This window comes from Podarcis bocagei (genome assembly GCF_964188305.1).
Source record: "Podarcis bocagei genome assembly, chromosome: 10".
Classification (NCBI taxonomy): domain Eukaryota; kingdom Metazoa; phylum Chordata; class Lepidosauria; order Squamata; family Lacertidae; genus Podarcis; species Podarcis bocagei.
In genome coordinates, this window is record NC_138135.1 from 21,027,873 (window position 1) to 21,046,655 (window position 18,783).

The window sequence follows — 18,783 nt, forward strand, 5'->3', positions numbered from 1 at the left end:
TATGCATGCATGACAGGTAGGAATAGTTCCATGATCACTGGAAAAGGCAGTGTAATAATTAGCATTCAGGTGCTTGAACTGTGTGCTTTTGGTTTGTTTACTGGCATTTATTATTAGGTTCAGATAAACTGTTGGGTCTTATAAACTGGTCTCATTGTTAAGAATGCAGCACACTGGTTACAATCTAAACTTGCCTCTTCCCCAAAGAGAAAGTGCTAAAAAAGGATCTTACTCTGCGGCCAGCCTCGTTGTTCTGTAGGTTCATGAGTGTGCGGGCCTGCTCCTCGGATCCCTTGGCATAGTTCCTCTCCCTCTCCCTGGCATCCACAAATTCCTTGGCGAAACGGTAGCCATATTCCACATTGTCCCCGCATCCGCCCCAAAGCCAGTCTCGGGGCAGGTCCTTCGGCCGGGCTGTCCGGCTGCAACCGCAGGTGGAAAGCTCCCCTTCACGGCAGGCACGGCTGATGGCATTCACCACCCCTGCAGCGCTAACAGCGTATGTGAATGCGGTCTCTCGGCTACCTGGGAGAATGGTAAGGTTACAAAAATACATAAATCTCAGTTAATAGAGGCTCTGAGGGTCTAGGGATTTATACTGCAATGCAAGCTTCTGCAGTTCTGTATTGCTCACACATTTAATTGTCCAGGCCATCATCCCTCCATGGGAGTAAGTTCAGTGTGGGAATCGCCTACAACAGTTCTTAGTTCTGACCCCTTCAGTGCATCTGCAATCATACACAATTACCTGGGAGTAAGTCCCACTGTATGCAGTGTATGCACCGTATGTGGTAGGGCTTACGGATTTATTTTATTTATATACTGCCCTAAACCCATACATCTTCTGAGAAAACATATGTAAGTTCAGAATTTTGTACCAACTGAAGATGAGACTCTATTCTCTGAAGGAAAATCCCCCCAACTGCTAGGTAAAATAACTCAATTTGGGTTCTATTGACTATTTGCATAGCACACCACCCAAAATTAATTTCTACCTTAGCTAATATAAGGACTGTCAAGATTCTTTTGGGGCATCTCGGGACTGGTGCCTTTTTCTGTTTTGCAGGTGTATTCTGTAATATGCCATTGATAAAATAACAGTAAATTGGTGGTGGATTTATACTGGACTGCCTACAAATTATTCCACTTTATTAGTTGTTCCACGATGCTTCTCCAATGTTACCACATGATTGCCGTCTGAAGGGGCACTTTCTTGTACTAAAGCACAACCACAACAAAGCCCTGGAACATTTGTGATATAAAAAGTTACAGGATTTCAGCAAGAAGCTATGCACCAACTGGAAATGAAGCTGTATGTCTGCCACAAAGCTTTTGCAGTATTGAAAATAGGATTGTGTATAACTGCCCTGATACTATCCTAAGCATAAATAATCATGAATGAGCAATAAAAAGGATGTCTGGAGGGCCCCTTGATTCGTTTTCCACTGTGAGAACAGTGTTGGGATTAGATGCCTTTGGCCCAATTCAGCAGCCTCTTCTCATGCTCTTCTACCAGTTGCTGGGAATCACAGATTAGAAGAGTGTTGCTGCACTCAAGTCCTGCTTGTGATCTTCCCACATGCACTTGTCTAGCCACAGTAAGAACAGGATGCTTGACTAGATGGGCTTTTGCTCTGATCTGGCAGGGCTCTTGTTATGTTCTCACTGAGTCCTCTCCCCTCTTTCCAGACAATTCCACAGACAACCTTTATAGATAATGGTAAGACCCACCCTCCATCTTGCTCTAAGATCAGAAGGTTGGCCAGGCTCCTTTGGGGCTAAACTACAGGAACTTACAACCACAGATCCATTTGCTTACGTGCATCTGTGAAAATCACACAGAAAGTAAGTGGGAAGGGATTCGGTCCAGCTTAGTATATATTTTGTCCAGATCCTTCCTCCAGTACGATCTTACAGTGGTACCTCAGGTTAGGTACTTAATTCGTTTTGGAGGTCTGTTCTTAACCTGAAACTGTTCTTAACCTGAAGCACCACTTTAGCTAATGGGGCTTCCTGCTGCTGCCGCGCCGCTGGAGCCCAATTTCTGTTCTTATCCTGAAGCAAAGTTCTTAACCTGAAGCACTATTTCTGGGTTAGCGGAGTGTGTAACCTGAAGTGTATGTAACCTGAAGCGTATGTAACCCGAGGAACCACTGTACAGTACTCTCCTCCCCTCTCCCTGTGAATTAGGTTAGACTGAAATATAGGCCAAACTTCATAGCTGAAGGGGTGGGGGATTGAGCCTGGGTCTATCTCTGAATCCACCACTCTAGCCACACTGAAGCCTCCCCCACACCAACCCATATATTTACATCCCCCTAGTCCCTCTCCCCAGGCTTTTTTCCCGCCCCCGGGGCTTCTGAAACTAGTGGTGAAAAATGAACCAAGGTTGTATGCCACAGGAGAGGGTAACAACCAGCTTCCACCCTCAGGCAACACTTGCTCCTTCAATCTGTGCGCTCTCTCTCTCTCTCTCTCTCTCTCTCTCTCTCACACACACACACACACACACACACACAGCCCATTGTCTATGTGATTTGTGGCAGATCTGGGTTTAAACACACATCTGACACCCAGATCTGACACCACCATGCCCATTTTCGCCCCAAATCCTAACTTCCCCGTCTCCTGCCAGTTCCAACAGGAAACCAGTTGGCAAATATCCCACAATAATAGTATTACTCAATATTGACACTAGCATTCAGATCCAAAGTTATGTGTTTGTGCACAGAGCTCCATATGAGCAGGAGCTGCCGTTAGGGAAAGTTTTGTGTGTGAATCACTATCTGTGTATGGGAGCAATCTCAGCTTGTGCATAATTCTGTATGTGCACTGGAGCCCAAGAATGCACCCTAGAATGCACCATATTGGGATTTTGCTGTTGTTATGGACAGAGCAACCACTTTAGCTGTGTGTTGTTGTTTGAATTTGCTGATCTTAAAAGGAGTGAGAATGTGTCACTCCTCCCCTCAGATATGCCTTATGATTACTCAAAGTTTTGGTATCTTTGGGTAGAAATGACAGCAGGGAGACAGATGGTTTATGATTCCTTTACTTCATCAGACATCCTCTCATCCTCGTTCCTTTGAGTTGACTTCCCTTGGGACCTCTTATTGACTCCATGCTTTGGATACAACAAAGGACAGGCTGGGCTCCATATAAGCCAGGAAGTGTGTGGATCTGCTCAGTTATTGGCACTACACAGCCCTGGTTGAAAGAGACCTCCTGCAGTGGCTGAATCATGCTAAATTGTAAGTATTCACGTCACATTTTTATTGTGGCTCCTACCATTCTGCTTCATTCTCAGCCGCCTCAAGAAGGCAAAGGAAAGAAATATGTCCTGCGGGATATTTGGAAGTAAAATAAACATTGAAATTGTTCAGGGATTTGAAAGAGTTCCTATCACGGCTATTAGCCACAAAGAGGCAGTGTGTTCATAACTACCAGATTCTCAGGAATAACCAAGAGGGAAGTGCTGTTGCCTTCATATCCTACTTTGTCAGCTCCCCAGAATGCTACTGCTGGAAAGAAGACTGCTGAACAGAAAACGTCAGGCTTCAGGTCAGATACAGCAGGGCTCTCCTTACTGTTTTAAGTTCTTTGAGCAGCTTAGCAAGGTGCAACATTCAAGCAGAGTATATGTCACAGGTGGGCAACCTGCAATCCTTGGGTTAATTGTATGTGGCCCTCGACTTAATTTCCAAACTCCGCTGCTGGAGATCAGTTCAGACCTTTGGGTCTGGCAAGAATTCCCCAGTAGCCTGCTGGGTGAGGAAGAAAAGAGTGGGGAAAGTGGGTAGCAGAGAGTGAGAAAAGAGAGGGCAGAATGTGTTTCGCAACTCATTTTTTACTCAGTACCCAACCACTGCTGGTTTCAGTCCAGTTCACAAATGGGAATGCGGCCCAGGCCCCTGACAAATTAACTCCTAAGGCAGAGCTTTTCAAACTGTGCGTTGTGACATGTTAGTGTATCGGCTGCAGCATGTAGGTGTGTCGCACAAATGCTCCCCACACTCCTCCCAGGGCTGGAAAGGGATTAATCTAACCTCCGGTTTGCTAGTAAAACTGCATTACTGTGTCATGAAATGATGCATGTCTAAAAAGTGTGTCAACAACATGAAGAGGTTAGAAAGTTCTGACCTAAGGAATGTGGCCCTCAACAACAACAACTAAAAAGGTTCCCCACTCCTGGTGCATATAATCACGAGGAAGCTCTTAAAGAATTATTCTCACCACATGCAAAAGAATGTGCTCCTCTGGAAGTATCCTCTTCAGATGTGCTTTTCCCAAGAACTCCCTTCTGAGTGAGGCATGGAAGATGGCAATGGGCCTTTTCCCTGATGCCCCTCCAGCTAAGTAATGCCCTCCTCAAGGAAGCTCACCAGGCACTGATCTCTGGTGATATTCTGGCACCTTTTCATTTTCATCAGGTCTTTTAATCAGTCCTAACTTTAAGCTGGTCTTATCCTCCATGACTGTTTTTTATGCTGCATTTATACTTCTTTGCTTTCAACCGTTATTGAATTGTTAATTGTTTTACTTCTTGGCCTGAGCCACCCTGAGAACTTGTTGTAGGTCATCCTATAAGTACTGTATGTAAATACATATATACTTACACACACAGGGGTTTTGCAAGATTCTATTGTGATACAAGAATGGCTTGCAAACCCCATGTGCATGCATTTATTTACATAAGGCTTATATGGACAGTACCAGCCCTGCATACATACACACACACTCCTTCATTTTCCTGGAAAAATTCCTAGTCTGCTATGCGAATTCCTAGGTAATCAGCACTGGCTGCTATGCACATATATCCCATGTAGCTTACAGGAATTATATGAATTGTTTCAGCCAATCAGAGTTTCTGCTGATCAAATTGCATTATTGTATTTTTAAATGTTTAAATAATGAGGAACTTTTTATTGTAAACCAGCTGGGACATTTTAAGAGAAAATCAGTATATAAATATTTTTACTTAATAAAACAACTAATAAATAATCTTATGTATAATTTATTGTAAACATGTTTCATTGTTGTTTGTTTATTATTACATTTCTGTATCCCACCTTTCCCTCAAAGAGCTCAAGGTAACCATACTTGCCTCTCCCTCCCCATATCTCCCTTTCATCCACAACACTGAGAGGTAAGGTTAGGCTAAGAGGCAGTGAATGGCCTAAGCTCACCTAGCGAGCTTCACAGCTGAACATCTGAACCCTGGTCTCCCAAGTTCTAGTTGAACATGCTAACTACTGCACAAGATTGTCTCTCAACACTATCAACTCTCTAGTTCAGTATTGTCTTCACTGAGAGCTGCTCTCCGGGGCCACAGACAGGGGATATTTCAGGTGCCAGGGATTGAACCTGGAACCTTCTGCATGTGAAGCAGATGCTGTACCACTGAGCTATGGAAACTTAAAGGAAAACATTGTGTAACCTAATGTTATTTGAATAATTGACAATATAGATGACCTCTGATGTTCATTTGGTCCCTGTTGCCTCACTCTTAAGTTATCCTCAAGCAAATGCACTTAGGATCATACGCTTAGATCTACTTATCTCCAATGGGATTAGAGACAAGAGACTCTGAAAACATCTTAGGTATGTTGTAATCACAGAACTCAGTGGGGACTTGCTTCAGAGTAAACATTTATAACATTCACTTGTAAATGTCCCTGTGGGGAATAGAAAGTACGTACAGCAAGAAGTTTCACTGTAATCTGTAGCCTAGCCATTGTAGATTTTGAATTTAAATTACAGATGCTAAGAGGACTGAAAAACAGATACACAGACACACACACTCATTAAATATTATTTTAAACAAAAAGTGTGTGTGTTTATAGCTTATAATATTGTTGCATTGTTTTATGGGGTTGGCTACATTTTTGTTTTGAATTTAATCCACTTTCAGCTCATTGTCTGGAAGGGAATCTGGATGTAAGTGATTAACTGCTCACATCTACACAGAGCAGAAGTGACTCCCTTTGAGCTTAATAGGACTTATTCCCTGCTATAGGATTTCAGTCTAATTATTAATTATTGGGGAACAATGAAAGATCTTGTAAGATAACTGGCATTTTCCTAAAATATCCTCAAAATTAAAACATGGCCCATTATTGCTGATGTTTAATTAACCAATGAGAGCCATCCAATCCAATGTAGGTATCCTAAACCAGGAAACTGATTACAAAGAGGAGGTTTATCAGTGAGAAATAAATACTCTAAAAGGCTACAACCACCTTTTCTCAAAACATACTTCAATTCCTCTGAATGTTAAAGAGAATTTCTGAAGGAATATATTGCTGCCTTGCAAGGGGCCTTTTCCAGCTCTGGGAAAACCCTGAGAAAAGGAGGCTGTAGTTTTTAACACCTTTCCTTTATTATCCTCACAGTGAACACATCAAACCTGAGCCCGGATTTCCCCATTTCTTGCCAGCGGAGGGTTGCATTTCAAAAGGGTTTGGAACAATGTCTCCACCTCACACCTCAGTTCAAGTATTGAAATGGCCTGTCAATGAACCTCTTTACTGCAGGGCAGATGGCACCCTGGAGATGCCCCATATTCTCATGGTGGGCAGGTTCCAGGATTCCACTGATGGAGAAAGAAAGCAAAGCGATTCCTCAGCCTCCCCTCCTTCCTTGCCCCATGAGGCAAAGGGACTGCATGTCATATTTTGGAGATGAGAGAAGGCAAGTAGGGCACAAATTGTCTGTGGGTTTTGTAAGACAATGAAGTGGAATTTCCAAATAAGGCTTCCCTATCTGAGTAATCCGACAACACAGAGAGAAAACTAAAGGAAGAGAGACCAGTGGGTTGCAGACTTCACTTGCATTATTTGTTTATAAAAGCATTTCTATACTGCCATATCATAAAATATCAGATTGATGTACAACATAAAAACTTAAAAGACCATTTTTAAAAATGCAGATAATCATTAAGGTGACTGGCTGATCAAAAATAAAACGTAAACAGCTGCAAATACCTCTATGCTTAAACAGCGTCTTTGAGAGACGCCTGAAAGTCAAAAACAAGGAAGATGCCAGCCAAATCTCTGCTGTAAGAGTATTCCACAGCATGGGACCCAAACACTGCTGTTCTGCTGAAACCTCCAACCTGCTTCTCCTCCCCAAGTTCCAGATGTGTGTTGACCCTCCAAACAGGTGGATAACTGAATAATATACCCAGGGAAGTTCTAGAACCCCTCCCAATAGCGTAGATACAGCCAGAGCTTAATCATGGAACCAGTTTCAATGATAATGATAAGCACATCCAGTAACGGTGACTCTGAGCAATGTACAGAGTGCATTTCCCCAACACATTTAGAATGAAAGGTCAGTTGTTTGACTGCAGAGCTTACGTCTTCTGGACACTTTTGAGTGCATCTGATTTTAAATACTAACTGTGATCAAAAAGCGCCTAAAGAGATACAAAACAGGTAAGACAGCAAGCAACGCAACGATCCCTTAGGTCCACTTTCCACAAGGCCATTTCCAAAACAGTGCATATACTGCACACCTGTGCAGTACATAAAGGAATGTATCACACAATTGGAAGCCCTGACTGGCAGTGGGTTCTTTTCTTGTGGGACTGATTTCTAGCATGTCACTCTTGAAGCTTCACATAACTTTTCATCAGGCAGAATGCAAAGGTAGCTGCTCTATATAGTTAGAGGAAACAAGGGAGGTTTTCCAATGCAAATGTTTTAGTCATTTCAGACAATACCATCTCTAATCAGAAAACCTTTTAACACTTCTAGTACATGACACATTGACCAGCAGGGTGTTACAGACAAGTTTCAATGACTCACAGTTTCGGTTCAGTCCATTTGTCCTTTGTATTCAAAAAGGTAGTGAGCTGTAACTCAAGGTATATCTTTGATCAATGCTTTAGGGCAGGCTTCCTCAACCTCAGCCCTCCAGATGTTTTTGGCCTACAACTCCCATGATCCCTAGCTAGCAGGACCAGTGGTCAGGGATGATGGAAATTGTAGTCTCAAAACATCTGGAGGGCCGAGGTTGAGGAAGCCCGTTTTAGGGATTTCTTTAATAGTGAAGCCTGAGGCAAGAGTGAGATCTGTTATGCTTAGATACAGTGAAAGAGGGAGGGGAAGACTTTAAATTGGGCACAGCAGAATTAAGGATTGATTGGTCTTTGAAAGTACTGTATCTATCACTATATCTTTGCTACTCCTCAAGCACTTGATCAAGCACTATATGAAATCACACCCTTTTCTTCCATGCAGGTTTCCCTGGCTCTACAAACCACCCACAACCATTTCCCCTTGGCATTAATCTTATCTCATTTCCTTTCTCCAACCAGTGCTACCCGGAAGCTAGCTGGTTCCCCTTTACTTTCCACCTGCTCCCCCGTCTTTCTCATACAAACTGGCTTTCCCATGACTTTTTAACACCATTTGCTCCATTCTGCATGTGATACTCATGCCACCTACAACCTATCTCTCTTCTCGTTGGTGCACCATGCTTGCACCCGTGTGCAAATCGCCTTCCTACTTCCTTATACTCAGGTGATGATATCCTCAAAGTAGCTCTAGCCTTAATGGTGGACCCCACTCACTTCTACTGCTTTACCCAGCCTCTTAATGCAATGATGGGGAGTCTATGACCCTCCAGATAATGCCAGACTACAACTTCCCATCATCCTTTTTTAAAAAAAAATTTTTTATTTATTTTCATGGTACAGAAGATAAATTTTGAGAAAACAATTATTGCAACAGTAAACAACAAATAACTTGTCCTGATGAAATGACAGACTTTTAGTTTGCCATGTGTTACAAGTTTCATTTGGTTACTCTAAAAGATCACGCCACATTTTCCCATGAGTACTAGGTGGATTCCTGAACTCCCCATCATCCTTGACCACTGGACTGTGCTGGCTGATGGGAACTGGAGTCCAGCAACCTATGAAGGACTGCAGGTTTCCCAACCATCACTCTTGTTGTAGATACCTCTGCTCTTGGGAGCCCCATTTTCCCCAGGTGTTGCTCTTGACGCCTCCCAGTCCACACCTTCTCATCTCCACCACACCTTCCATGATCCTTAGAACCACCATCCCACCCTCTCCATCCTGGACCCTCACTTACCTATGCTCATGACCCTGCCGAACACAGACGTGTTGTCCACTGTGCTGCAATTCCACCGTCTCTGCCGGAACTGGTACTGGCACTCCTTGATGGCATTCTTGGCCCCCTCACCAATGTACACCATGTGCTCTTGGTAAAGTTGGCACAGCTTCCTCTGCCCCGGGGAAAGCCCTGGCAGCTGGCTGCACACGGGTTGGGCGCCAATGATGTACATCTCAGGTCTCTGGATTGGGTTCATAGCCAATGACCTGGAATGAGAAACCAACACCATGATGAATCAATCAATCCAATCTCAGGCCAGCTCTCTGTCTCCCTGTCTTGTCTATCTCTTGCAGCCGCAGCTTGGCTTTTGAGGCTTTGTCTTTCCAACAGAATGTGGACAGGGCTGGAAGGGACCCTGCTTGGGGAACTCACAAAGAGACCTCTTAAGAGCCAAGTGGCAGAGACTTCCCTAATTGGGGAAGAGGATTCAAAGTAGCTAACTAGCCCCCCCCCACCTTTTAAAAGGCATCAGCCTCCTACATCGGATGCATAAACTAACACAGCCACACTTCTGGAATTAATTAAATGGGAGAACCAACAGTTTCCTACAACTGATCAGGAACCGACAGCACCACCCCCCCCCCCAAACACCACTTTAGGGTCTCTCATCAGGAAACGCCTGCCTTGCTCTGAGCTTTGGGGAAAAAACAGTCTCCATGTGGACTTTTGGTTTAATAACAGAAGAGTGCCAGGCGCTGCCCAGAAAGTGACAGAAAGTCACAACATAGACCCTTTCGCCCTTTCAAGCGAGTTCTCCACAAATGCTGGCAATTTTTAAGTCCTTGGAAGTAAAAACTCCTACTGGTTACAACGGAACTAATTTCCCGGAGATGCGCTCGGAACTGAGGGTGTCACTTAGACCGGGCAGGACAACGATGGACGCAAAGGAGAAAACGAAAAAGCCCAAAGAGGAAAGCGTAGCTAGTTAGTCGCATCTATTGAGAGGGGGGGAATGTGCTTTTTCAGTCCGTTCCCCTTACTTATCAGAAGTACTTTCAAAGGGGCTTTTTCTAAAAAGAGATTTTTGCTGCAGAAAAGACAAGGCGCCAACAACACACACTGCTCCCAACGCGCGCACTGGGTGTCTTCCGAGTGGCGAGCTGGAGAGAGAGTCTGCAAAAGATGCTGTTAAAACCAGGAACGGGAGGGGCAGTTAAACGACTTCCCCAAAATCCCAAGTCCCCACCACAGCCTCTAACTAAGGCCAGGAGGAAACTCCACGTGCGTTATCCGTCCCCGGGGAGTGAGTGCGGAGGTGCTGGTGATGCTGGAGAGAGAAGGCGTCCCTTTTCGTGCCCGGATTCTTCCCTCACCATTCCTCGGGGCCCCCTCCAAAAAATACGCAAACACAGGACAAAGGGGAGAAAAAGTGAGTCGGGCATCGCCCGTTGGGTCTCACTCACCACCAGGAGCTGGCCTCGACCAGAAGCTGCGTGCAGCCGCAGAGGAGAGTCAGGCTGAGGATCAGCCGCGTCCCGGGCATGGTGCGCTTCCCGCGGCTCCCGCGTCTTTGCCCGGCCAGGCTGAGACACATCAGGGCTCCCTGCAAGACAAGGAAGGGAAGGGAATGAAAAGGAGGGTAGTCGGCCCGAGAGAGGAGTAGGGAGGGAGGGGGCGCAGCAGCTCCGGCGAGGTGGGAGGGAAGGAGGGATCTCTGCAGCAGCAGGGAGGCTGGCCGCTCGCTTGCTCTCCGCCGCCCCCTCTCCCCAGCCACCGCGCAGGGCGTCTCTGGAGACCTGCTGGGCTTGGAGACGCGCCGGAGATCTTCTCCCAGGGCGCCCACCCTTCTGCATCTCCACCCACCCACGGAGATGGGAGAGGCCGGTGGGTAGCACGAACTGTGGCAGTATATTCCACTTACAGACTGCACATGCTCAGAGGCATTCACTTCTTGGCTAGGAGGACTAGAGAGAGACACAAAGCAAGTGAGGGAATTCCTCTGGAGGGCTGGCGGGATGATTCATAAAGCAGGGCATGCATCAAAGGGTAGGGCGGGGAGGGGAAGTAGCGACAAAAACGAGAGGTCTGGTACTAGTTAAAAATGAGCAAAGTGTGAAAAGGTGGGGAGGTTAAAGGGGGCCCTTAAAATCAAGGCATACTTTCTGGCTGGTCTTGCAGCAAGCTTTCAAGTTACACAGCATCCCTTTTTGGACGCAGGTGTTGAAATGTTAGCTGTGCCAGCTTTTGACTTACACATAATCCTTCCTCCTTAACTCTGTATTTTCTTGTTTCTTGAGGCTAAAATGGTTAAGAGCACTTCGGGGCTGCTCTTCCCTCAGGTGGTTAACCCCCCAGAGGTGAGCAAATTTGAGCTAAGTTCCTTCTAGTGAACAGTGCAATGGTTAACACAGTCCCAGAATATGGAGAAATGGATACGAGGCAGATCTGGTACCACCTGGCATTTTCAAAGCCTTCTATCTTCCTGGAAAGGTTTTAGTCTCCAGCTTACTATTACTAGGCATATCACAGTGGTGAAAGGAGACTCTGGGGTGAGCCCTGGCACAGTTTAAATCCTACAAGGGCTGCTGACCCCATTACACAAAAGCAACTCATGCAGTTGCTTAGCATGGCAACACACTTAGACAGTGGCACACCTGGCTTGACAATATGCAATCTAGAAATTGCACCCCAGGCTTCTTTTTGCAGTGGTTGCAAGGGATGCTGAGGTGCAGCCTTGCATTTGTGTGCCAAAATGCTTTGAGGCATCACATCTCTTGGATTGTGTGATGCGGATCATTTGGAGCAGGCCTGACCTCCCGCAGAGAAAAAGGGAGGTAAAGGAGGAGGAGGAGAAACAAGAAGAGCAGTACACTAAAATGGGGAGGGGGGGAGAACAGAGAAACTTCCCCTGCTCCTCTCATGGCTAATCATCAACTCCACCCCAAAACACACACATGGAGAAGGAGGCTGGAAGGATATCATCTTTCCAGACCAGATCGCTAGAAAACTTGCTCACTTCCTTTCAAAGAGATCCCATTGGCAAGGCTTAATTTGGGGGCAAAGGATCGTCCCTGGAAGATATTTTAAGGTCAGCACAATTAATTAGTTCATAATAAAGAGGAGAATGTCTGAACACCTGCAGAGTGTTCTTCCCTTGCTACCACGCACAACCAGATTAGCCAAGGGGGGATGGGCAGGTTTTTCAAGTCAATAGGCAAAACTTCCAGGAAAGTATGAGCCAACTCTTGTTTAAAAATTAACTGGAGGGTGGAGGTGGAGAGGAGATCTCTTTCATGGTCCCCCACCCCACCCCCCTTTCGTTCATACTGGAAGGAACATCCTTTTGTCAAGAAGGCTGCATAAGATTGTGTTACTGCTCCTGTTATCTCTTACCCTTTGTGTCAAGAGTAACACAATTTCTGCATATATTTAAAAACAACAGCACATGCCTTCTGACTATCTTGGCAAATCATCCACTTTGAGAGTTGTGTTTGAAAGTTTTGTAAATCATTTCTGCCCTTTCAGGAGTATCTGAAGATTTGTAAAAACAAAACAAAGGGGCTTAGGGCACCTTAAATATTAACGGATTTATTGTGTCAAGAGTAACACAAATTCTGCGTATAGATATATTATATTTAAAAATGGGCTTTCTGACTATTGTGGAAAATGACTCATTTAGAAAACTGTGTTTTGTAAATCATCACATCTCTTCAGAAGTACCTGAAGATTTGTGGCACCTTAAAAATTAACAAATTTATTATAGTGTAAACTTCTGTAGCCTAGAGTTCACTTTAGCATGCATTTGGTGAAGTGGACTCTAGCCCACAAAAGCTTCAGCCACAATAAATGCTAGTTTTTAAGATGCCACAATACTTCACTATTTTAGCATGACTACTCTTATGGAAGCTGCATGGGGGGGGGAGCAGGTTTCACAGGATCATTTGTGACATTTTAAGTCAGCTCAAACCCAAATTAGGGCAATCCACTAATTTGGCTGTAACTCATCAAAAGAGCTCAGCTCCACCAGCAGAGACATGGATATGGGGCACTCAATAGCCATGTCACTTTCAACACTGGAATTCATACTTAGTTTAGGGAGGGTGCATGACTGTGTCCATACTGAGCTTTGAATGGGAACTCTTTACTGGATCCTACAGCCCTTTAGGGCTGTTGCCATAGCAGGAAATTTACATAGACCTTTAAAGTGCACCAGACCCATAACTCGCCCTGAAATCAGGCATATAAAACCTTGGGACCGCTTAATGTTGTCTGACTACAATTCTCATCATCCCTGACAGTTAGCCATACTGGCTGAGGCTGATGGGATTTGCAGTTCAAGACATCTGAAGGGCACCAGGTTGGGCAAGGCTGATCTGAAGGGTCACAGGCTTCCCATCCCTTCCTTGTAAGACAACAAATATGCTCACTGGTGCACTTTCTGATTGTGGGAGATAATACAAGCACACCAATTGCTCAGAGTAGCACACTGAAGGAGTAAGGAAGAGGGGGCAAACCCTTCTTTTCCTACCTTAGATGTGGCTGCAATCCTATGCTTACCTACCATTAAACTCCCATTAAACTATCCCATTAAACTCAATGGGACTTAACTTCTGAATGCACTGTGTGAATATTGGAAGAGGAGGGGTTGCAGCCAAATGCATGCAGGGTCAATCCCAGGTATCTCTAGTTATTAGCAGGGCTTGGGAAATGCACTGTCAGAGAGAGAGAACTGATAAAACCCGGTTAGATAGTCTGATCAGGAATGAGAGGGCTTCACACATTATAAAGAGGCAGCCGATGAAGACAATGATGGAGTATAGTTGCGGGGTGGGGCTTAACTCAGCCCCAAGGGATGGCTCCAGGCCATTTGGTATTAGCCCATCAGGGGGCGCCCCAGAGGCACTTCTGCTCCCCTTCCAGAGAGCATGGTGGCGGCTCGCTAGCAGGTGTGCAGCGCATGGTCCGGCGAAGGCAGATCAAAGGGAGTGAAACCTCCTTTCTTTGTCATGCAGAGCCTTCCCGGAAATGACCTGGCCTCTATGGCAGGGGACTAACAGCTCCCCCGCAATTCCTCCCGAAAATAAACCTCCTCTTCAAAAGGACTCCCTGTAATAACCCCGCACACTCACGGTCCTGCCCCTCCTTCCAACCCCTAGGGCAGGAGGTTTGTGTATGTAAGTGAGGGTGGGGGAAAGCAGCCAAGATGGAGCAAGAGATAGGGCTGGCACCACCAGAGCCTAATGGCTTTATGGAGGGGGAGAGAGCCGGCTCCGGGAACTTCAGGCAAAACTTCAAAGGCTCTCCTCTTGTCCCAACATCAGATCCTCAAACCCACAGGCAAGCCATGGCCAGAGATTCTGTTGCATCACTTCCTAATACTCCCTTCCAATCTCTAAACTGGTACAGATCCAGTGCTTCATTTCTACAATGAGATGTTTGGGGGCTCAAGTTCGCCTGGGAATCTGGAAGCTGCCCCATCTTACACACATGGGCACAAATTGTGGTTCTTGGATGGCATTGCACTTTGCACATGCTCAAAGGCACCCTCATCTTCACAGCTCATCTGCAGCACAGAAAACGGGTGCTGCTGCTGAGCCTTATTGTTGGCTCATAGTTATGAATGATGACTGTGGAATCAAGTGATGACTTACTTTGGGAATGAGCCATCAAATGAAACACCAGCTTGAAAAGGACTGTTTGCTGAAACTGATGTTTTACAGGTGAGCCATAGTATTTTTATTATTGTTGTTGTTCATGATCTTGCTTTGGGAATGAGTCTATAGATCAAACATCCATGTGGATTTCAGGGTTCTAGTAAAAAAAACAAAGCAGACCCCGAAAGCCTGAACCTCCCCAAGCCTCATGCACAAATTCCAGGGGAAATGGAGGCATAGAAAAATTTCCCAAAACCTGACACAAGTAAACCTCATTTCAAATTAAACCCCCAAAGGCAACTCTTTCCTTGTTTAAACTGTGAAAACGCTGTGCTGCAAAGACATTGCTGAAGGATATATGACATCTGTCTCAGCTACAACTACCTTGAAGTATAGGTAGATCCAATTCTACACTGCTTGAATAGAGGACACCTTCAAATGAAGGACAGTCTTCTGTAAAGTAGGACCCATGGCTACTCTAGTCCTTAATTTCTGAAAAGAGAGGTGAATGGGCTGAAGATGATGCCTACAAATCAGACAAATCACATTGTCTGACCAAGGGCAAATAAGGGTCACAGCTCTGCAGTATTACTAACAATCACAGGAGATGAATTTTATTTGTTTATTTCAGTTATATCCCACCTTTCTTCCAAGGAGCTCAAGGTAGTGGGCATGGTCCTCCCCTCCTCTTTTAATCCTCACAACAACCCTGTTGAGGTAGGTTAAGCTGAGAGGCAGCGACTGGCCAAGGTCACCCAATGCGCTTCAGTTTGCCGAGGATTGTAACCACTACACCACACTGCTCTTAATTTTAATCAGGACCACAGTGCTTAAGGAATTTGTGCAACCTTTTCACTGTGTCCTTTTCCTCTTTAAAGCTCATGAAGCTGCTATTTTCCCTGCAGGGCAACGCACACACATATCGTATTGAGACCTGTATATTTTGCTCCATGGAGCAAGTAATAGCTGTGGGAAAGGGATTCCAATTGGGAAACAATTTCCCCTTTCCCCAGCACAGCAGTGCAGATCTAAATTGCATGCAAACACACTGGCACATATACACATATGAGGCTGCTATTAAGTTTTTAAGTGTAGTTTGACCATTGGTGTTTAGGAGCAGTCTTTTGGTTCCCAGGAATGAGATCAGTGGTTCCTCCTGTTCATCTTAAATAGCATCCCTGCTCCATCTTGCTAATTATAGGCTGGGTCATCATCACACATACATATATATGGTCTCTACACACCAGGTCCCTCCAGAAAGATGTCACAGATGTAGATCAGCCCTGGGTCCAAAGTTCTGTTGCAATAATTTGGGTCCCAAAAGGTTCCCTTCTTTCTCCCCCGCCCACCTTCCCTCTCCAGGATTCTTGGTCTGCAACCGATCGGTTTACGATCCAAAGTATGCAAGCAACTACGTTTCATAGATATCCTCGTAAACACCAGCAGCGATCATCAATCACCAAAGCTCAAGAGTTCAGGGGCCGCTGAAGCATTTTTATTTTCAGATTCCTATAAGCTGCTACAGCAAAGCTGCTGCGTTTGTTTGCACCAAAGCTGTGCTTGCTGCACTGCCTCATATGTGATGTACCTGCTGTTCCTGATGGCCTGTTACACCTGGCAGGCAGATGTGAGACCTGCCAGCCCCAGAATGAGCCTTGGGACAAAAAATACCTTGTATGATTGGCTCTCCGAAGGAAAGGAAAGCACACTATCTAGGCACAGCAGGATCTGCATCTGACAAAAACAGGGCTACATTATCCCATCTTACATTCTGTACCTCTTCCAGCTCTCCAACCTTGTTTGTTACATATGTGTGCTGGAGGAGGGAAATGGTGTATTTCTGTTAAGATTTCTTCTTTTCTTAAAAAGAAGTGATGGGTAGAATGGAAAATTCTGCCTGCCTGTCTAGAGAGGAAGGAAGTTGCGTGCGGATGGATGGTTTTTCCATAATAAATGCCGAATCGGCACAGAGATGGTGCAACGTCACTGAAAAGCATTGCCAGCCAGTCCCAGGTATAGGCATCTGCATGCATGTTGTCAGGGGTTTAGGAGCAGAGACACGGGCAAGGGAGGAAACAGAGAGCGAAGGGGAGGAGGCAGAGGAAAGGATGAGTGATGACGACTACCCGAGATCTCCCAGTCTTTCCAGTGAATCAGAGGATTCACAGAAAGGAGCACCAGTGGCCAGGGCAAGGGGGGAGTCTAGGAGGGCACCCCAGGAAGATAGAGCCAGAGGAGACTCAGGGGGGAGCAGCTGGAAATCGGGACCAGCGTCACCGCCAGGAAGCAGGGAAGAGGAAGGGAGCCAGGGGGGAAGCGCTGGCAGCTCACCACAGGAGGGAGGGCATGAGTCAGGAGTGGCCACACCTCCATCGGGGAGCGAAGAAACGGTTAAGAGGAAAGTGGAAGGTTGGGCGCGCGCGCCAAGTTCAAATGCAGAGGAAGGCGGCGCAGTAAGCAGCCCCGAAAGGGAACCAGGTCCTAAAGCCCGGCGCAAGGAGGCAGGAGGGTCCGGGTCAGCGTCAGAAGAATCCCGGAAGGAAGAAGCCCCGGGGGGTAGAGGGACCCAGAGGAGGACAGTCAGGCGGAAAAGGTGGAGCAAGGCTAGGATATTAAGTTGGTGCGCACGGGGCGGAGACTCAGACGGAGCTTCGCCGATCTAGCTACTAGACGTAGAGTTGCGGACAGCAGCGTGAGAATGGAAACTGTAATTCAATAAAGACTTTTACTTAATGACTGCTGGCTAGCGTGATCCTCTGTGAGCTAGGATCTTCAAGCAGCTCTGACAGTAAGCTCCGTCTCACCATTGTGGGCATCTACAGCCTCGAGGAGGGGAGAGAAGCAGGTGCCCACTAGCGAGCTCACGAACGGCAGATGACATGACGGCTGAGCAGCAGATAGAGGACCTCAGAAAAGCAGTGGCACAACTGAACGCCGAGGTTCTAGCATCCAGGAAGAGAGAGGAGGAGGCAGCTGCCGCCTGCAGGGATCTCCAGGTCAGGTTAGACGTGCTGGCAAAGCAGACACCCCGGCAGGAGGGAATTGGGTTGGCGAGACGGACAGGCGGGCTGCTCTCTCACTTCGATGGGAACCTGCAACAGTATCCCAACTTTAGAGCAGACGTACTGTGCGCACTGCAACTGCTGCATAAAGACTTTAGAGATGAACAAGAGAGAGTGGGGTTCATCATGTCCCATCTGCATGGGGATGCGAAAGCATGGTTGCGCAATTTATGGAGAGATAAGGATCCGGCGCTCCAGAATGCGGATGCCTTTATTAAAGCGATGGATGGGTGTTTTTTATCAAGTATTGACGTGGATCTTGCACGGAAGGAGGTGCATGGGCTGAGACAAGGGAGGGCCAGCGTCAGACAGTATCATGCCCGCTTTTTCGCCTTGGTCAGCGCCCTGGAATGGGACAGAGATTCGGCTCCTGTAAGAGACCTCTTTTGGGAGGGGCTGCACAACTCGATTAAAGATGAGATAGCCAGGGGGGAGAGACCCCGAACCACCCAGGAGGTCGTTCAGCGGGCACTGGCAGTGGGGGTGAGGCTGGAAGGACGTCCGTGGAGCAAGGACGAAGGGCGTGGAGGGCGCGAACCAGCCGGGGGCCCCTCCTTCCTTCCCAGAGAAGCAGCGCGGGCGCAATCCACGCCTCCGCCAGGAGGAGGAGCCGAACCTATGGAGGTTGGAGGTGCAAGGGCTCAGTCAGCAACCAGAGCCCTAGCACCGACAACGGTGAAAGCGAAGCCTCCTAGAGGGAACAGGAAGTGTTACGTCTGTGAGCAGCCAGGGCATATGGCGAAAGAGTGTCCCCAGAGGCCCCACAAGCTCACTGCAGCCTCAGCAATGGTGACTGCAGCAACTCAGCAAGGAGGAACACAGCAGGGAAACGACGATGTCTGGCTGGAGGAAGAGGCACTGGGGCCCAGCCAGACGTGTTAGTGACGCAGTCCCCAGAGATTTTACAGCCAGTGAACCCCCTCCCGCCCAAACCAGTAGTGAGGCTCACAGCATCTCTCCAGCTGCCCAATGGAATCACCATGG

At 46.6% G+C, this 18,783-nt stretch overlaps 1 protein-coding gene across 8 annotated transcripts in view; it reads right to left on the reverse strand.

Annotated features, from left to right (window-relative positions):
- Window positions 1-18,783, reverse strand: part of WNT5B (Wnt family member 5B) — a 139,713-nt gene that overhangs the window by 8,439 nt on the left and 112,491 nt on the right. For 6 of the 8 annotated variants that reach the window (XM_081210342.1, XM_081210344.1, XM_081210341.1 and 3 more), the window contains 3 exons: window positions 10,547-10,686; window positions 9,102-9,349; window positions 233-525 (listed from right to left, as the gene is read on the reverse strand). In XM_081210342.1, coding sequence (XP_081066468.1) covers window positions 233-525; window positions 9,102-9,349; window positions 10,547-10,686 — 681 coding nt within the window. Of the gene's footprint in view, window positions 1-232; window positions 526-9,101; window positions 9,350-10,546; window positions 10,687-11,737; window positions 11,948-15,121; window positions 15,230-18,783 lie in introns of those variants that run through there. The other 2 variants (XM_081210346.1, XM_081210347.1) reach the window with 2 other exon arrangements.